Source organism: Pseudophryne corroboree, chromosome 6, assembly GCF_028390025.1.
Source record: "Pseudophryne corroboree isolate aPseCor3 chromosome 6, aPseCor3.hap2, whole genome shotgun sequence".
Lineage (NCBI taxonomy): Eukaryota > Metazoa > Chordata > Amphibia > Anura > Myobatrachidae > Pseudophryne > Pseudophryne corroboree.
The window spans coordinates 457,745,241-457,758,894 of NC_086449.1; the positions used below are offsets into that span (position 1 = coordinate 457,745,241).

Genomic DNA, 13,654 nt, shown 5'->3' on the forward strand with positions numbered 1-13,654 from the left:
TCTTTTTCTGCTGATGTGAGGTGAGCTGGGGTAAAAAGGTGGACTTTCCGGCCGTTGCCGTGGCCACCAGGTTCGATAGACCAGCCCCAAATAACTCCTCCCCTTTATACGGCAATACTTCCATATGTCGTTTGGAATCCGCATCCCCTGACCACTGTCGCGTCCATAATGCTCTTCTGGCAGAAATGGACATAGCACTTACTCTTGATGCCAGGGTGCAAATATCCCTCTGTGCATCACGCATATATAGTAATGCATCTTTCAAATGCTCTATAGTTAACAATATATTGTCCCTGTCCAGGGTATCAATATTTTCAGTCAGGGAATCCGACCACGCGACTCCAGCACTGCACATCCAGGCTGAAGCGATAGCTGGTCGCAGTATAACACCAGTATGTGTGTATATACTTTTTAGGATATTTTCCAGCCTTCTATCAGCTGGTTCTTTGAGGGTGGCCGTATCAGGAGACGGTAACGCTACTTGTTTAGATAAACGTGTGAGTGCTTTATCTACCCTAGGGGGTGTTTCCCAACGCGCCCTAACCTCTGGCGGGAAAGGGTATAGTGCCAATAATTTATTAGAAATTAGCAGTTTTTTGTCGGGGGAAACCCACGCTTTATCACACACCTCATTTAATTCATCTGACTCAGGAAAAACTATTGGTAGTTTTTTCACACCCCACATAATACCCTTCTTTGTGGTACTTGTAGTGTCAGAAATGTTCAATGCCTCCTTCATTGCCGTGATCATGTAACGTGTGGCCCTACTGGACATTACGTTTGTCTCCTCACCGTCGACACTAGACTCAGTATCTGTGTCTGGGTCTGTGTCGACCCACTGAGGTAACGGGCGTTTTAGGGCCCCTGACGGTGTCTGAGACGCCTGGACAGGCACTAATTGATTTGCCGGCTGTCTCATGTCGTCAGTTTTTTGCAAAGTGCTGACATTGTCACGTAATTCTTTAAATACGATCATCCAGTCAGGTGTCGACTCCCTAGGGGGTGACATCACTAACCCAGGCAATTGCTCCGCCTCCACATCATTTTCCTCCTCATACATGTCGACACACACGTACCGACACACAGCACACACACCGGGAATGCTCTGATAGAGGACAGGACCCCACCAGCCCTTTGGAGAGACAGAGGGAGAGTTTGCCAGCACACACCAAGCGCTATTATATATATATATATATATATATATATATATATATATATATATATATATATATATATATATATATATATATATATACACACACATACATATATACACACACACACACACACACACACAGGGATAACCTTATATAAGTGTTACTCCCTTTTATAGCTGCGGTTTTTATTATTAGCTGCCAATAGTGCCCCCCCTTCTCTTTTTTACCCTGATTCTGTAGCAGGTCTGCAGGGGAGAGTCAGGGAGCCGTCCTTCCAGCGAAGCTGTGAGGGAAAATGGCGCTTGTGTGCTGAGGAGATAGGCTCCGCCCCTTCACGACGTCCTTATCTCCCGCTCTTTTCTGGAAAACTGGCAGGGGTTAAATACATCCATATAGCCCAGGAGCTATATGTGATGTATTTCTTTTTGCCAACCTAAGGTATATCTGTTATATTGCGTCTCAGGGCGCTCCCCCCCCAGCGCCCTGCACCCTCAGTGACCGGAGTGTGAAGTGTGCTGAGAGCAATGGCGCACAGCTGCAGTGCTGTGCGCTACCTTAGTTGAAGACAGGACCGTCTTCTGCCGCCGATTTCACCGGACCTCTTCGCTCTTCTGGCTCTGTAAGGGGGCCGGCGGCGCGGCTCCGGGACCCATCCAGGCTGAACCTGTGATCGTCCCTCTGGAGCTAATGTCCAGTAGCCTAAGAAACCCAATCCACTCTGCACGCAGGTGAGTTCGTTTCTTCTCCCCTTAGTCCCACGATGCAGTGAGCCTGTTGCCAGCAGGACTCACTGAAAATAAAAAACCTAAAATAAACTTTTATTCTAAGCAGCTCAGGAGAGCCACCTAGCCTGCACCCTTCTCGTTCGGGCACAAAAATCTAACTGAGGCTTGGAGGAGGGTCATAGGGGGAGGAGCCAGTGCACACCACCTGATCCTAAAGCTTTTATTCTTGTGCCCTGTCTCCTGCGGAGCCGCTATTCCCCATGGTCCTTACGGAGTCCCAGCATCCACTAGGACGTCAGAGAAAAACGGTAAAAAAAAAAAACCCAAAAAATAGCATATCTATTTATATTAGAAGGGATTAGGTACTTGGTTTGTCTATTTAGGAGGCACAAGTATTATTTATATATTTCTAAAACATTTTTTTTTTTTTATGGAATGGGTTAAAAACCCGAAAAAAAATTGCATGGGGTCCCCCCTCCTAACCATAACCAGCCTCGGGCTCTTTGAGCCGGTCCTGGTTGCTAAAATACGGGGGGGGGAAATGACAGGGGATCCCCCGTATTTTAACAACCAGCACCGGGCTCTGCGCCTGGTCCTGGTGCAAAAAATACGGAGGACAAAAAGAGTAGGGGTCCACCGTATTTTTTGTACCAGCACCGGGCTCCACTAGCTGGACAGATAATGCCACAGCCGGGGGACACTTTTATACCGCTCCCTGCGGCTGTGGCATTAAATACCCAACTAGTCACCCGTGAAAATACAACTTTATTTCACACATGCCGACACATACATACTTACCTATGTTGACACGCCGACTGCCACGTCTCCAATGTCGACGAATCCGGGGTACCTGAAAATAAACTTAATACTCACCTAAATCCAGTGTCCTGTGATATTTGTAATCCACGTACTTGGCAAAACTAAAAAACGCATTTACCCGATCCACACGGACTGAAAGGGGTCCCCTGTTTACACATGGGACCCCTTTCCCCGAATGCAGAGACCCCCCCCCGTGACTGCGGTCACAGAAGGTCCCTTCAGCCAATCAGGGAGCGCCACGTCGTGGCACTCTCCTAATTGGCTGTATGCGCGTCGGAGATGTCAGACGCGCATCGCACAGCCCCCTCCATTTTCTTCAATGGTGGGAACTTTGCGGTCAGGTCACCCGCGGTCAGCGGCTGACCGCGGGTAACCCCACCGCTGACCGCAAACTTTCCACCATTGAAACTAATGGAGGTGCTGTGCGATGCGCTGTCTGCCAGCTCAGATGCGCATAGGGAATCAGGAGAGTGCCAGGACATGGCGCTCCCTGATTGCCTGAAGGGACCTTCTGTGACAGCAGTCACGGGGGGGTCTCTGCATTCGGGGAAAGGGGTCCCATGTGTAAACATGGGACCCCTTTCAGTCCGTGTGGATCGGGTAAATGCGTTTTTTTGTTTTGCCAAGTACATGGATTACAAATATCACTGGACACTGGATTTAGGAGAGTATAATTTTATTTTCAGGTACACCCCGTGGATTCTACTTGGACAAGTGGACCGAACGTCGTGTCAACATAGGTAAGTATGAGTGTGTGTCGACATGTATGTAATAAAGTTGTACTTTCAAGGTGTGCGTGTCCTGTTTTTATTTGGGCATTTTTTTTGCAGTAGAACTACAGGTACCAGTGGGACCGTTCCCCCCCCCCCGCATGCTGGTACTTGTGGTTCTCCAAGTACCAGCTTGCGGGGGAGGCTTGCTGGGACTTGTAGTTCTTCTGCAAAAACCAATATTCTTTCATTTTACTCAAGGCTATCAGCCCCCCCATCCGCAGCCCTTGGATGGGGGGGGGGGGAGACAGCCTCGGGCTTCACCCCTGGCCCTTGGGTGACTGGGGGGGGACCCCTTGATTGAAGGGGTCCCCACTCCTCCAGGGTATCCCGGCCAGGGGTGACTAGTTGGGTATTTAATGCCACGCCGCATGGAGCGGTATAAAAGTGTCCCCCGGCTGTGGCATTATCTGTCCAGCTAGTGGAGCCCGGTGCTGGTACAAAAAATACGGGGGACCTCTACTCTTTTTGTCCCCCGTATTTTTTGCACCAGGACCAGGCGCAGAGCCCGGTGCTGGTTGTTAAAATACGGGGGATCCCCTGTCATTTCCCCCCCCCGTATTTTAGCAACCAGGACCGGCTCAAAGAGCCCGAGGCTGGTTATGGTTAGGAGGGGGGACCCCATGCAATTTTTTTGGGGTTTTTTAACCCATTCCATAAAAAAAAAAAAATGTTTTAGAAATATATAAATAATACTTGTGCCTCCTAAATAGACAAACCAAGTACCTAATCCCTTCTAATATAAATAGATATGCTATTAGCAATAAAAAAAAAAAACCACACACAAAAAAACCATGGTTTTTAAAAATATAATTTTTTTTATTACATTCCGCCAGCAAAGTGAGGCGGATTGAAAATGACGAATTTACTGTCAAAAGTACTTTTGTCGAATTTACATTCTTCAATTGAATATACTTTTGTCGAAAAAGCCGCATTTGTACCATTGCAGAAATGTCGAATTTGTCAAATGTCGAATTTCAAAAAGTCGAATTTGAAAAGTCAGTTTTTTTGACGAAAAGTACTGAATTGCATTGTCAATTTTTTTTTTTTTGGCAAACATGTCTTGTTTTTCGACATTTTCGGGAATTCGACCGCAATTGCATATACCCCTAAAATTCACTGTGAATAGCATCTGTACACACCTAAAACTTATGTTGCAATTGTGCTGTATATACACTATACTGAAATCTAAGAAACTATTAAAATAGCAGCGCACTAACAATTCTTAAAGAGCTTGACAATAAACTGGTGGAAATGCGTATTATAAAACATAAAATTTAAAAAAAATAGGATTTTAATACCTACCGGTAAATCCTTTTCTCTTAGTCCGTAGAGGATGCTGGGGACTCCAAAAGGACCATGGGGTATAGACGGGATCCGCAGGAGACATGGACACTTTAAGACTTTAAATGGGTGTGTACTGGCTCCTCCCTCTATGCCCCTCCTCCAGACCTCAGTTATAGGAACTGTACCCAGGGAGACGGACATTGAGGAAAAAGGATTATTGTTAAACCAAGGGTGAGATACACACCAGCTCACACCACCACACACCGTACAACATGGCTTTTAACTAACACCAGTTAACGGCATGAACCAAAATCAGCAACAGGCTGATCTTAACCGAAACACAACCGTCATGTAACCTAAGCAATAACTACTAACAAGTACTGCAGCCAGAGTCCGCACTGGGACGGGCGCCCAGCATCCTCTACGGACTAAGAGAAAAGGATTTATTGGTAGGTATTAAAATCCTATTTTCTCATACGTCCTAGAGGATGCTGGGGACTCCAAAAGGACCATGGGGTTTATACCAAAGCTCCAGAATGGGCAGGAGAGTGCGGATGCCTCTGCAGCACCGATTCAGCAAACATGAGGCCCTCACTAGCCAGGGTATCAAACTTGTAGAACTTAGCAAAAGTGTTTGAACCCGACCAAGTAGCTGCTCGGCAAAGTTGAACCGCCCACCTTCCTAGTAGAATGGGCCTTCACCGTTTTGTTGGGAGCATACAGGATAAACAGAGCCTCTGTTTTCCTAATACGAGCCGTTCTAGCTACATAAATTTTCAAAGCTCTGACTACATCGAGAGACTTTGACTCAGCCAAGGCTTCAGTAGCCACAGGCACCACAATAGGTTGGTTCATGTGAAACGCAGAAACCACCTTTGGCAGAAATTGTTGACGAGTTCTCAATTCCGCTCTATCCACATGGAAGATCAAATAGGGGCTCTTGTGAGACAAAGCCGCTAATTCTGACACCCGCCTTGCAGACGCCAAGGCCAAAAGCATGACCACTTTCCAAGTAAGAATTTTAACTCAACCTTTCGTAAAGATTCAAACCAGTGTGACATAAGAAACTGCAACACCACGTTAAGGTCCCATGGTGCCACCGGGGGCACAAATGGAGGTTGGATGTGCAGCACTCCTTTCACGAAAGTCTGAACTTCTGGAAGGGCGGCCAATTAATTTGAAAGAAAATCGATAAGGCCGAAATCTGCACTGTAATGGAGCCTAAATTTAGGCCCGCATCCACACCTGCTTGCAAAAAAATGGAGAAAACGACCCAGCTGAAATTCTTCCGTAGGAGCCTTCTTGGATTCACACCAAGACACATTTTCTCCAAATACGGTGATAATGCTTCGCCGTTACTTCCTTTCTAGCTTTAAGTAGAGTGGGGATGACTTCACAGGGAATACCCTTCCGAGCTAGGATTTGGCGTTCAACCGCCACGCCGTCAAACGCAACCGCAGTAAGTCTTGGAACACGCACGGCCCTTGCTGTAACAGGTCCTCTCTTAAAGGAAGAGGCCAGGGATCTCCTATGAGTAATTCCTGAAGATCTGGATACCAGGCCCTCCGTGGCCAATCTGGAACAATGAGTATCGCCTGAACCCTTGTTCTTCTTATGATCCTTATCACCTTTGGAATGAGTGGAAGTGGAGAGAACACATAAACCGACTGAAACACCCACGGTGTCACCAGGGAGTCCACTTCACTGGCTTGAGGGTCCCTCGACCTGGAACAATATGTCTGAAGCTTTTTGTTGAGGCGAGACGCCATCATGTCTATTTGAGGAATTCCCCAATGACTTGTCACTTCTGCAAAGACCTCTTGATGAAGACCCCACTCTCCTGGCTGAAGATCGTGTCTGCTGAGGAAGTCTGCTTCCCAGTTGTCCACACCCGGAATGAAGACCGCTGACAGAGCGCTTGCGTGTTTTTCCGTCCAGCAGAGAACTTTTGTTGCCTCCGCCATTGCCGCTCTGCTCTTTGTTCCACCCTGGCGGTTTATGTACGCCACTGCTGTTATGTTGTCCGACTGAATCAGGACAGGCAGACCGCGAAGAAGATGTTCCGCTTGTAGAAGGCGGTTGTAGATGGCTCTTAATTCCAGAATGTTTATGTGCAGACAAGCTTCCTGGCTTGACCATTTTCCCTGGAAATTTTCCCCGTGTGACCGCTCCCCAGCCTCGGAGACTTGCATCCGTAGTCACCAGGACCCAGTCCTGGATCCCGAACCTGCGTCCCTCTAGGAGGTGAGAACTTTGGAGCCACCACAGGAGAGATACTCTGGTCCTGGAAGATAGGCTAATTTTCCGGTGCATGTGCAGGTGAGACCCGGACCACTTGTCCAACAGGTCCCACTGAAACACCCTGGTATGGAACCTGCCAAACGGAATGGCTTCGTATGCTGCCACCATCTTCCCCAGCACCCGCGTGCATTGATGAATCGACACTCTTGCCGGTTTCAGAGTCTCCTTGACCATGTTCTGGATTTCCAGAGCTTTCTCTACTGGGAGAAACACTCTCTGCAGTTCCGTGTCTAGGATCATGCCCAAGAATGACAGCCGTGTTGTCTGAACCAACTGCGACTTTGGCAAATATAGGAGCCAACCATGTTGTTGCAGGACTGTCAGGGAGAGTGCAACGTTTCTTAGTAACTGCTCCTTTGATCTCGCCTTTATCAGGAGATCGTCCAAGTACGGGATAATTATGACACCCTGCTTGCGCAGGATTTCCATCATTTCCGCCATTACTTTGGTGAAAGCCCTCGGAGCCGTGGAAAGACCAAACAGCAACGTCTGAAACTGGTAATGACAATCATGAACAGCAAACCTCAGGAAAGCTGGATGTGGAGGATATATTGGGACATGCAAGTAGGCATCTTTTATGTTGACTGACGCCATAAAATTTCCCCCTTCCAGACTGGAGATTACTGCTCGGAGAGATTCCATCTTGAATTTGAATTTTTTTTTAAAGAAATTGAGGGATTTTAAGTTCAGAATCGGTCTGACCGAGTCATCCGGCTTCGGGACCACGAACAGGCTTGAATAAAAACCTTCTACCCGTTGTGACGGGGGGACCGTGACAATAACTTGCTGTAGACACAGCTTTTGTATCGCAGCGCATACCAGCTTCTCTTCCGGAAAGGGAGGTAGTAAGTCAGATTTGAAAAATCGGTAAGGGGGCACGTCTTGAAATTCCAGTTTGTATCCTTGGACCCCTATTTCTAGCACCCAAGGATCCAGGGCCGAACGAGCCCAGACCTGACTGAAGAGTTGAAGACGTGCCCCCACCGGTGCAGACTCCAGCAGTGGAGCCCCAGCGTCATGCGGTGGATTTGGCAGCGGCCGAGGAGGAATTCTGCTCTTGGGAGCTTGCCACAGCCGGCGACTTTTTTCCCCTTCCCCTACCTCTAGCAGCAAGGAAGGAGGACCCTCGTCCTTTTCTGAATTTATTAGACCGAAAGGACTGCATCTGATAAAGTGATAAAGAGGCGTTTTCTTTTGTTGTGCAGGGACATACGGTAGAAAAGATGACTTACCCGCGGTAGCTGTAGATACCAGGTCCGCGAGGCCATCACCAAACAAAACACCACCTTTATATGGCAGAGCCTCCATAGCCCTCTTAGAGTCCGCATCACCATTCCATTGATGAGTCCATAACGCTCTCCTAGCCGAGATTGCCATGGCATTGGCCCTTGATCCCAAGAGACCAATATCTCTTGCAGCCTCCCTTAGATAGACTGCAGCGTCCCCGATATGACCCAGTGTCAAAAGAATGCTATCCCTATCCAGGGTGTCCAAGTCAGATGGTAAGTTATCTGCCCACTTTTCAATTGCACTACTCACCCATGCCGATGCTATGGCAGGTCTGAGCAGCGTACCCGCAGTGGCGTAAATAGATTTCAAAGTACCGTATTTTTCGGACCATAAGATGCACTTTTTCTCCCCAAAAATGTGGGGGAAAAGTACATGCGTCTTATGGTCCGAATAGAGCAATAAAGACCTTATGGAGCGCTCTCAATGCGCTGGGTGGGAGCGCACTGGGTGGGAGAGGCAGCAGTTATCTGGTGCGTGTAGCGGCGGGTCCTGTCTGCTGCTGCTGCTTTGCAGTCATCTCAGAGCCAGTCATCTGAGAGCGCCGGCATCACGTGACTCCTCCGCTCCATCCCCTCACCTCCTCCGATTCCTTCCTCAGAGTAGAGTGCTTTGGGCAGCGTAAACTGACAGGCTGTGACAGGCAATAAATTGAGTCCCCCCGCTCTCCCCCCCTCACCTCTTCCTTTCTCAGAGCCTGTAAAGCTGATGTCTGTGTCTACAGTATAGATTGTAAGCTTGCAGCAGGGCCCTCTTACCTCCAAGTCTGTCTGTTGTTACCCAATTTGTTTTATCTCTGTTTACAATTGTAAAGCGCAAAGGAATTTGCTGCGCTATATAAGACAATGTAACAGAATCTATTTGGTTCAGAATATTTTTTTTTCCTGTTTTCCTCCTCTAAAAACTAGGTGCGTCTTATGGTCCGAAAAATACGGTAGTTTCCTGCTTACGATCTGCAGGATCCTTTAGGGCCGCCGTGTCAGGGGACGGAACCGCCACCTTCTTGGACAGCCGTGTTAGAGCCTTGTCCACATTGGGGGTTGACTCCCACTTATTCCTATCCTCAGAGGGGAACGGGTATGCCATAATAGCTCTCTTGGGAATCAGCAACTTTTTGTCAGGATTTTCCCCAAGCCTTTTTAAAAAGAGTGTTCAGTTCATGAGAGGGAGGAAACGTTACCGGAGGTTTCTTTCCATTAAACATACAGTCCCTTGTCTCAGGAACAGCAGGGTCTTCCTTGATATGTAACACTTCTTTTATTGCCACAATCATGTACTGAATGCTCTTAGCCAGTTTAGGATTCAACCTGGCATCACCATAGTCGACACTGGAATCCGAATCCGTGTCAGTATCTGTGTCTGCTATTTAGGTAAACGGCCGTTTCTGTGACCCTGAGGAAGACTGCGTTTGGGATAAAGCATCTTCCATGGATTGTCTCCATGTTTGGTTCTGAGCCTCAGATCTATCCAATCTCTTATTTAATAAAGCCACATTTGCATTCAAGGCACTCAACACATTTACCCAATCAGCAGTCGGCGGTGCCGACATTCACTCCCCCACACTGTTCTGTCCCCACACCAGCCTCCTCCTGGGAAGAGCCTTCAGCCTCAGACATGTCGACACTCGTACCGACACCACTATCACACCGGCTATAGGGGACAGACCCACAATAAGGCCTATCAGAGAAAACACAGAGGGAGTTTGCCAGCTCACACCCAGCGCCCAACCCGGTCTGAAAGCATATAACAATGCCCCAGACCTGTCAGCGCTGTTTAAAATAATAATCAACACCAAAATTTGCTGTGTTCCCCCCCCGTTTCGCACCCTGTTACTTGTGACAGAAGTGTAGGAGGCCAGGACCAGCATCTCTGCAGCTCACAGTGGAGAGAAAAATGGCGCTGAGTAGAGCTGGAAGGACCAAGCCCTGCCCCATTCATGGCGCGCTTGTGTCCCGCTATTTTTTTAAATACTGGCGGGGGTCTGTATACAGTGCCTATGCACTGTATACTACTTTTGCCAGGCTGAATTTGAGGTATTATTCCTGCCCAGGGTGCCCCCCCTGCGCCCATGTAGTGCAGCTTGTGTGTGGGAGCAATGGCGCGCGCGGTCCCTCCGAGACTGAAGTCTTCTGCCGTCTGTAATGAAGTCTTCTTTGCTTCGGTTACTCACCCGGCTTCTTTCTTCTGGCTCTGTGAGGGGGACGACGGCGCGGCTCCGGGAATGAGCAGCTAGGCTATACCAAGTGATCAGACCCTCTGGAGCTAATGGTGTCCAGTAGCCTAAGAAGCAGAGCCCTTGAACTCAGAAGAAGTAGGTCTGCTTCTCTCCCCTCAGTGCCACGATGTAGGGAGCCTGTTGCCAGCAGTGCTCCCTGAAAACAATAAACCTAAAAAAGTATTTTTTCAGAGAAACTCAGGAGAGCTCCCCTGGTGTGTGTCCAGTCTCTCTGGGCACAGAATCTAACTGAGGTCTGGAGGAGGGGCATAGAGGGAGGAGCCAGTTCACACCCATTTAAAGTCTTAAAGTGCCCATGTCTCCTGTGGATTCCGTCTATACCCCATGGTCCTTTTGGAGTCCCCAGTATCCTCTAGGACGTATGAGAAATAAGAATAATAATGATAAAAATTCTACCTTAACATAAACAGCTAAGCGGTCAGCCTACTGACGGAAAATGTAATGCAGACTTTCACAGTACTATGGCAGTATCAATGAGCAATAATCTAATGACTGTAAACCATAAAAAGAGTTGCTCTAGCCGCGGATGCAGTTCATTTGCGGTAGTTGGGATCCCAGCAGTCAGGATACAGACGCCGGAAACCCGACTGCTGTTCTAGCATTATTATTTATCTTTCTTGATATACCACCAAACATATTATGCAGAGCTTTACAGAGAATGTTTAATATTTCATATCAGTCCCTGCCCCGGTCGGGCTTGCAGTCTGCATAAATTATCTACCAAACAAACTCGCACTACGGTCATATTTGTCTTCAGCCAAGTAAACTATTATTATCATTTTGGAATACTGTGGAGGGAAGGCATGCCAACAAATAAGTTCTAAACAACATGTTCTCGTTGGCATTCAAGCTGCAAGCCATAGTACACTGAGATAGCAGTGCTAACTACTGTGCCACCATAACATTCAATAGAAGATAAGGAAGCACACTCCACTGCTCAATCAAAATATTTATTTTTGCAGCCGTTCTCCACTTTACCTTGTTGGGAACCAGGTGTCATGAAACTAAACTGCCCCAAGGCTGGAAATCTGACACCTGTAGTGTACGCCATTACAGAAACTGAAATTTGGCAGCAATAGAGACCCAGCCCAGGACTATGAAATAGCTGACATACAATGACATTAAGCCTACCCAAACCTTAGCAGTTTCTGCATGATTTAAATCATTAAAACAGATCAAGCCATCCATGCAGTTAGAGAGGATTGTCATATGGCTTCCTTCTGCAGAACCACTGCTGCATTACACCCTGCCACAGTGACACAGAGCCGGAATACTAAATGCTGGCCTTTGCAGGGTCATTCTGGCACATGGAAGGAAACCAGACTGACTGTATATCATATTTGACGAGAACGAATAAACGGGAGTTAGCAAAAAAAATAAAAAATTTAATAAAACCAGGAGGTATAACACAAGTCTTCATCCATTAAATCGTAAGTGCCAACCAAATGCAGAGGAGTGCAACATGTATGGGAGCAGACAGGGCACTTAAGAAAGATCAATAATTATCCCTATAAAAGGTGACAGTGCTCTGACACATGTAATAACGCATCCGCAGGAACAGGAGACAGAAGTCCCCTCGCTTGTTATCATGCAGACTGCTGCACAAGAGTAATAACAGCAGCAGTGCGTGTACTGCACGAAGCACAAATCACGCTACTTCCTGCTCTGCACTGACAGCCAGTGCGGGAGCAATGCGTGACAAACTGAAAGTACCGTGCGTGATCCTGTATGCGGCCAGGTAGCGCTTACTAATGTGTAATGACAGGCCGGTGTGTACACGGTAGGTGCCCAGCGGCATACATACATATATACATCTCCTGCCCGGGCACAGGGTGCTGGGGGCAGTAGGGGTGTAACGCCGCCCTGCGGCAGGAGGGGGAGTGCGCCACTGGGTGGGGCCCATGATCCAGGTGCAGTGAGGAGGAGGGGGGACTCACCAGACAGCGCCGTAGGCTCCAGATCCAACAGTCAGCAGGTCCCGGTACCTCTCCTTCACCTCCCATATGGTCTTGTTGATGTCCTGCCTGTAGAAGCCCTTCTTGGGAAGCGGGGAAGACATGACCGGCGTGGCGGCAGGCAGCGGGACTCGGGGGGGATGAGCAGCGGGTCACCTGGCTCAGTAGCTACTAGTCTCGTCTCCTGAGAGATGCGTCTCCTGCAGCATGCATACAGCCGGCTCCTGCCTCCCTCTCTCACCATAAAGGACTTGCCTCCCCCTCCTCAGTGTGGGCTGCTCTCTATGTACTCAATTACACCCTCTTCTCATTTCCTCCCACACTCCCAGCAGCAGCAGCGCCGCCTCTCTCCTATCCCCCCTTCCTGCTTCAGTGAGCGGCGTAGCGGTAGCGGTATATCTCTGGCGGCAGCAGGGCTGTGTGCGGCTGTCCTGTGTCGGGAAGTGCAGCCCGGAGCTTTGTGTTGTCCCCAGTCACATGATCAGTGTACACTACTCTAGTGCTGCTGCTGCCTTTCCCTCTCCTCCCCTTTCCTCTGCAGGCGGCGGCAGCAGCTCTATGTTTTGACTCCTTAACCCTAGCTAGCTGTGCTAGGACCTGGGAGCGGCGGCTCTCTCTCCACTCTCCACCTGTTTGCTTTCCACATAGGTCATATAGTTACCGAGGGTGAGATGTATCAAACTTCGGAGAGAGAAGTGGAAAAGTTTCCCAAAGCAGCCAATCAGCGTGCAACTGTCCTTTCAAAGCCTGTGCTGTCTATTTAGTACACCCCAAAAAGGCTTTTATCCAGTATTTCATGGGGGTGAAAGTGTGGGAATGTGTCCTGTTTTACAGGACACATTCCAGCTGCAGCAGCCAGAGCGCCTGTGTCCCCTGCGGGACAATGTCTCTGACAGCGCGGGGACAGCTTGTCTGTCCCCAGCGCCTGTCAGTGTGTGGCGGCGGCGGGTGTCCGGTGCAGGGATTACCCTTTTCCCTGCACCGGACCAGAGACTGCGGGGGCATTTGAATGTTGGCGCCCTCCGGGAGCCAATCGCGGCTCCCGGAGCGGCAGCCAATAGGAGAGAGACGCGGCGAGCCAATCGGCGCTCGCCGCGTCATAGGCCCCGCCCCCGGC

At 48.8% G+C, this 13,654-nt stretch overlaps 1 protein-coding gene across 1 annotated transcript in view; it reads right to left on the bottom strand.

The window, feature by feature from the left end:
* The window catches only part of MAPK12 (mitogen-activated protein kinase 12), a 249,362-nt gene extending 236,284 nt beyond the window's left edge, over window positions 1–13,078 (bottom strand). The window contains exon 1 of the mRNA XM_063927154.1: window positions 12,520–13,078. Within this exon, the coding sequence (XP_063783224.1) occupies window positions 12,520–12,641 (122 nt within the window). The 5' untranslated portion in view covers window positions 12,642–13,078. The remainder of the gene's footprint in view (window positions 1–12,519) is intronic.
* Window positions 13,079–13,654: the final 576 nt, after the last annotated feature.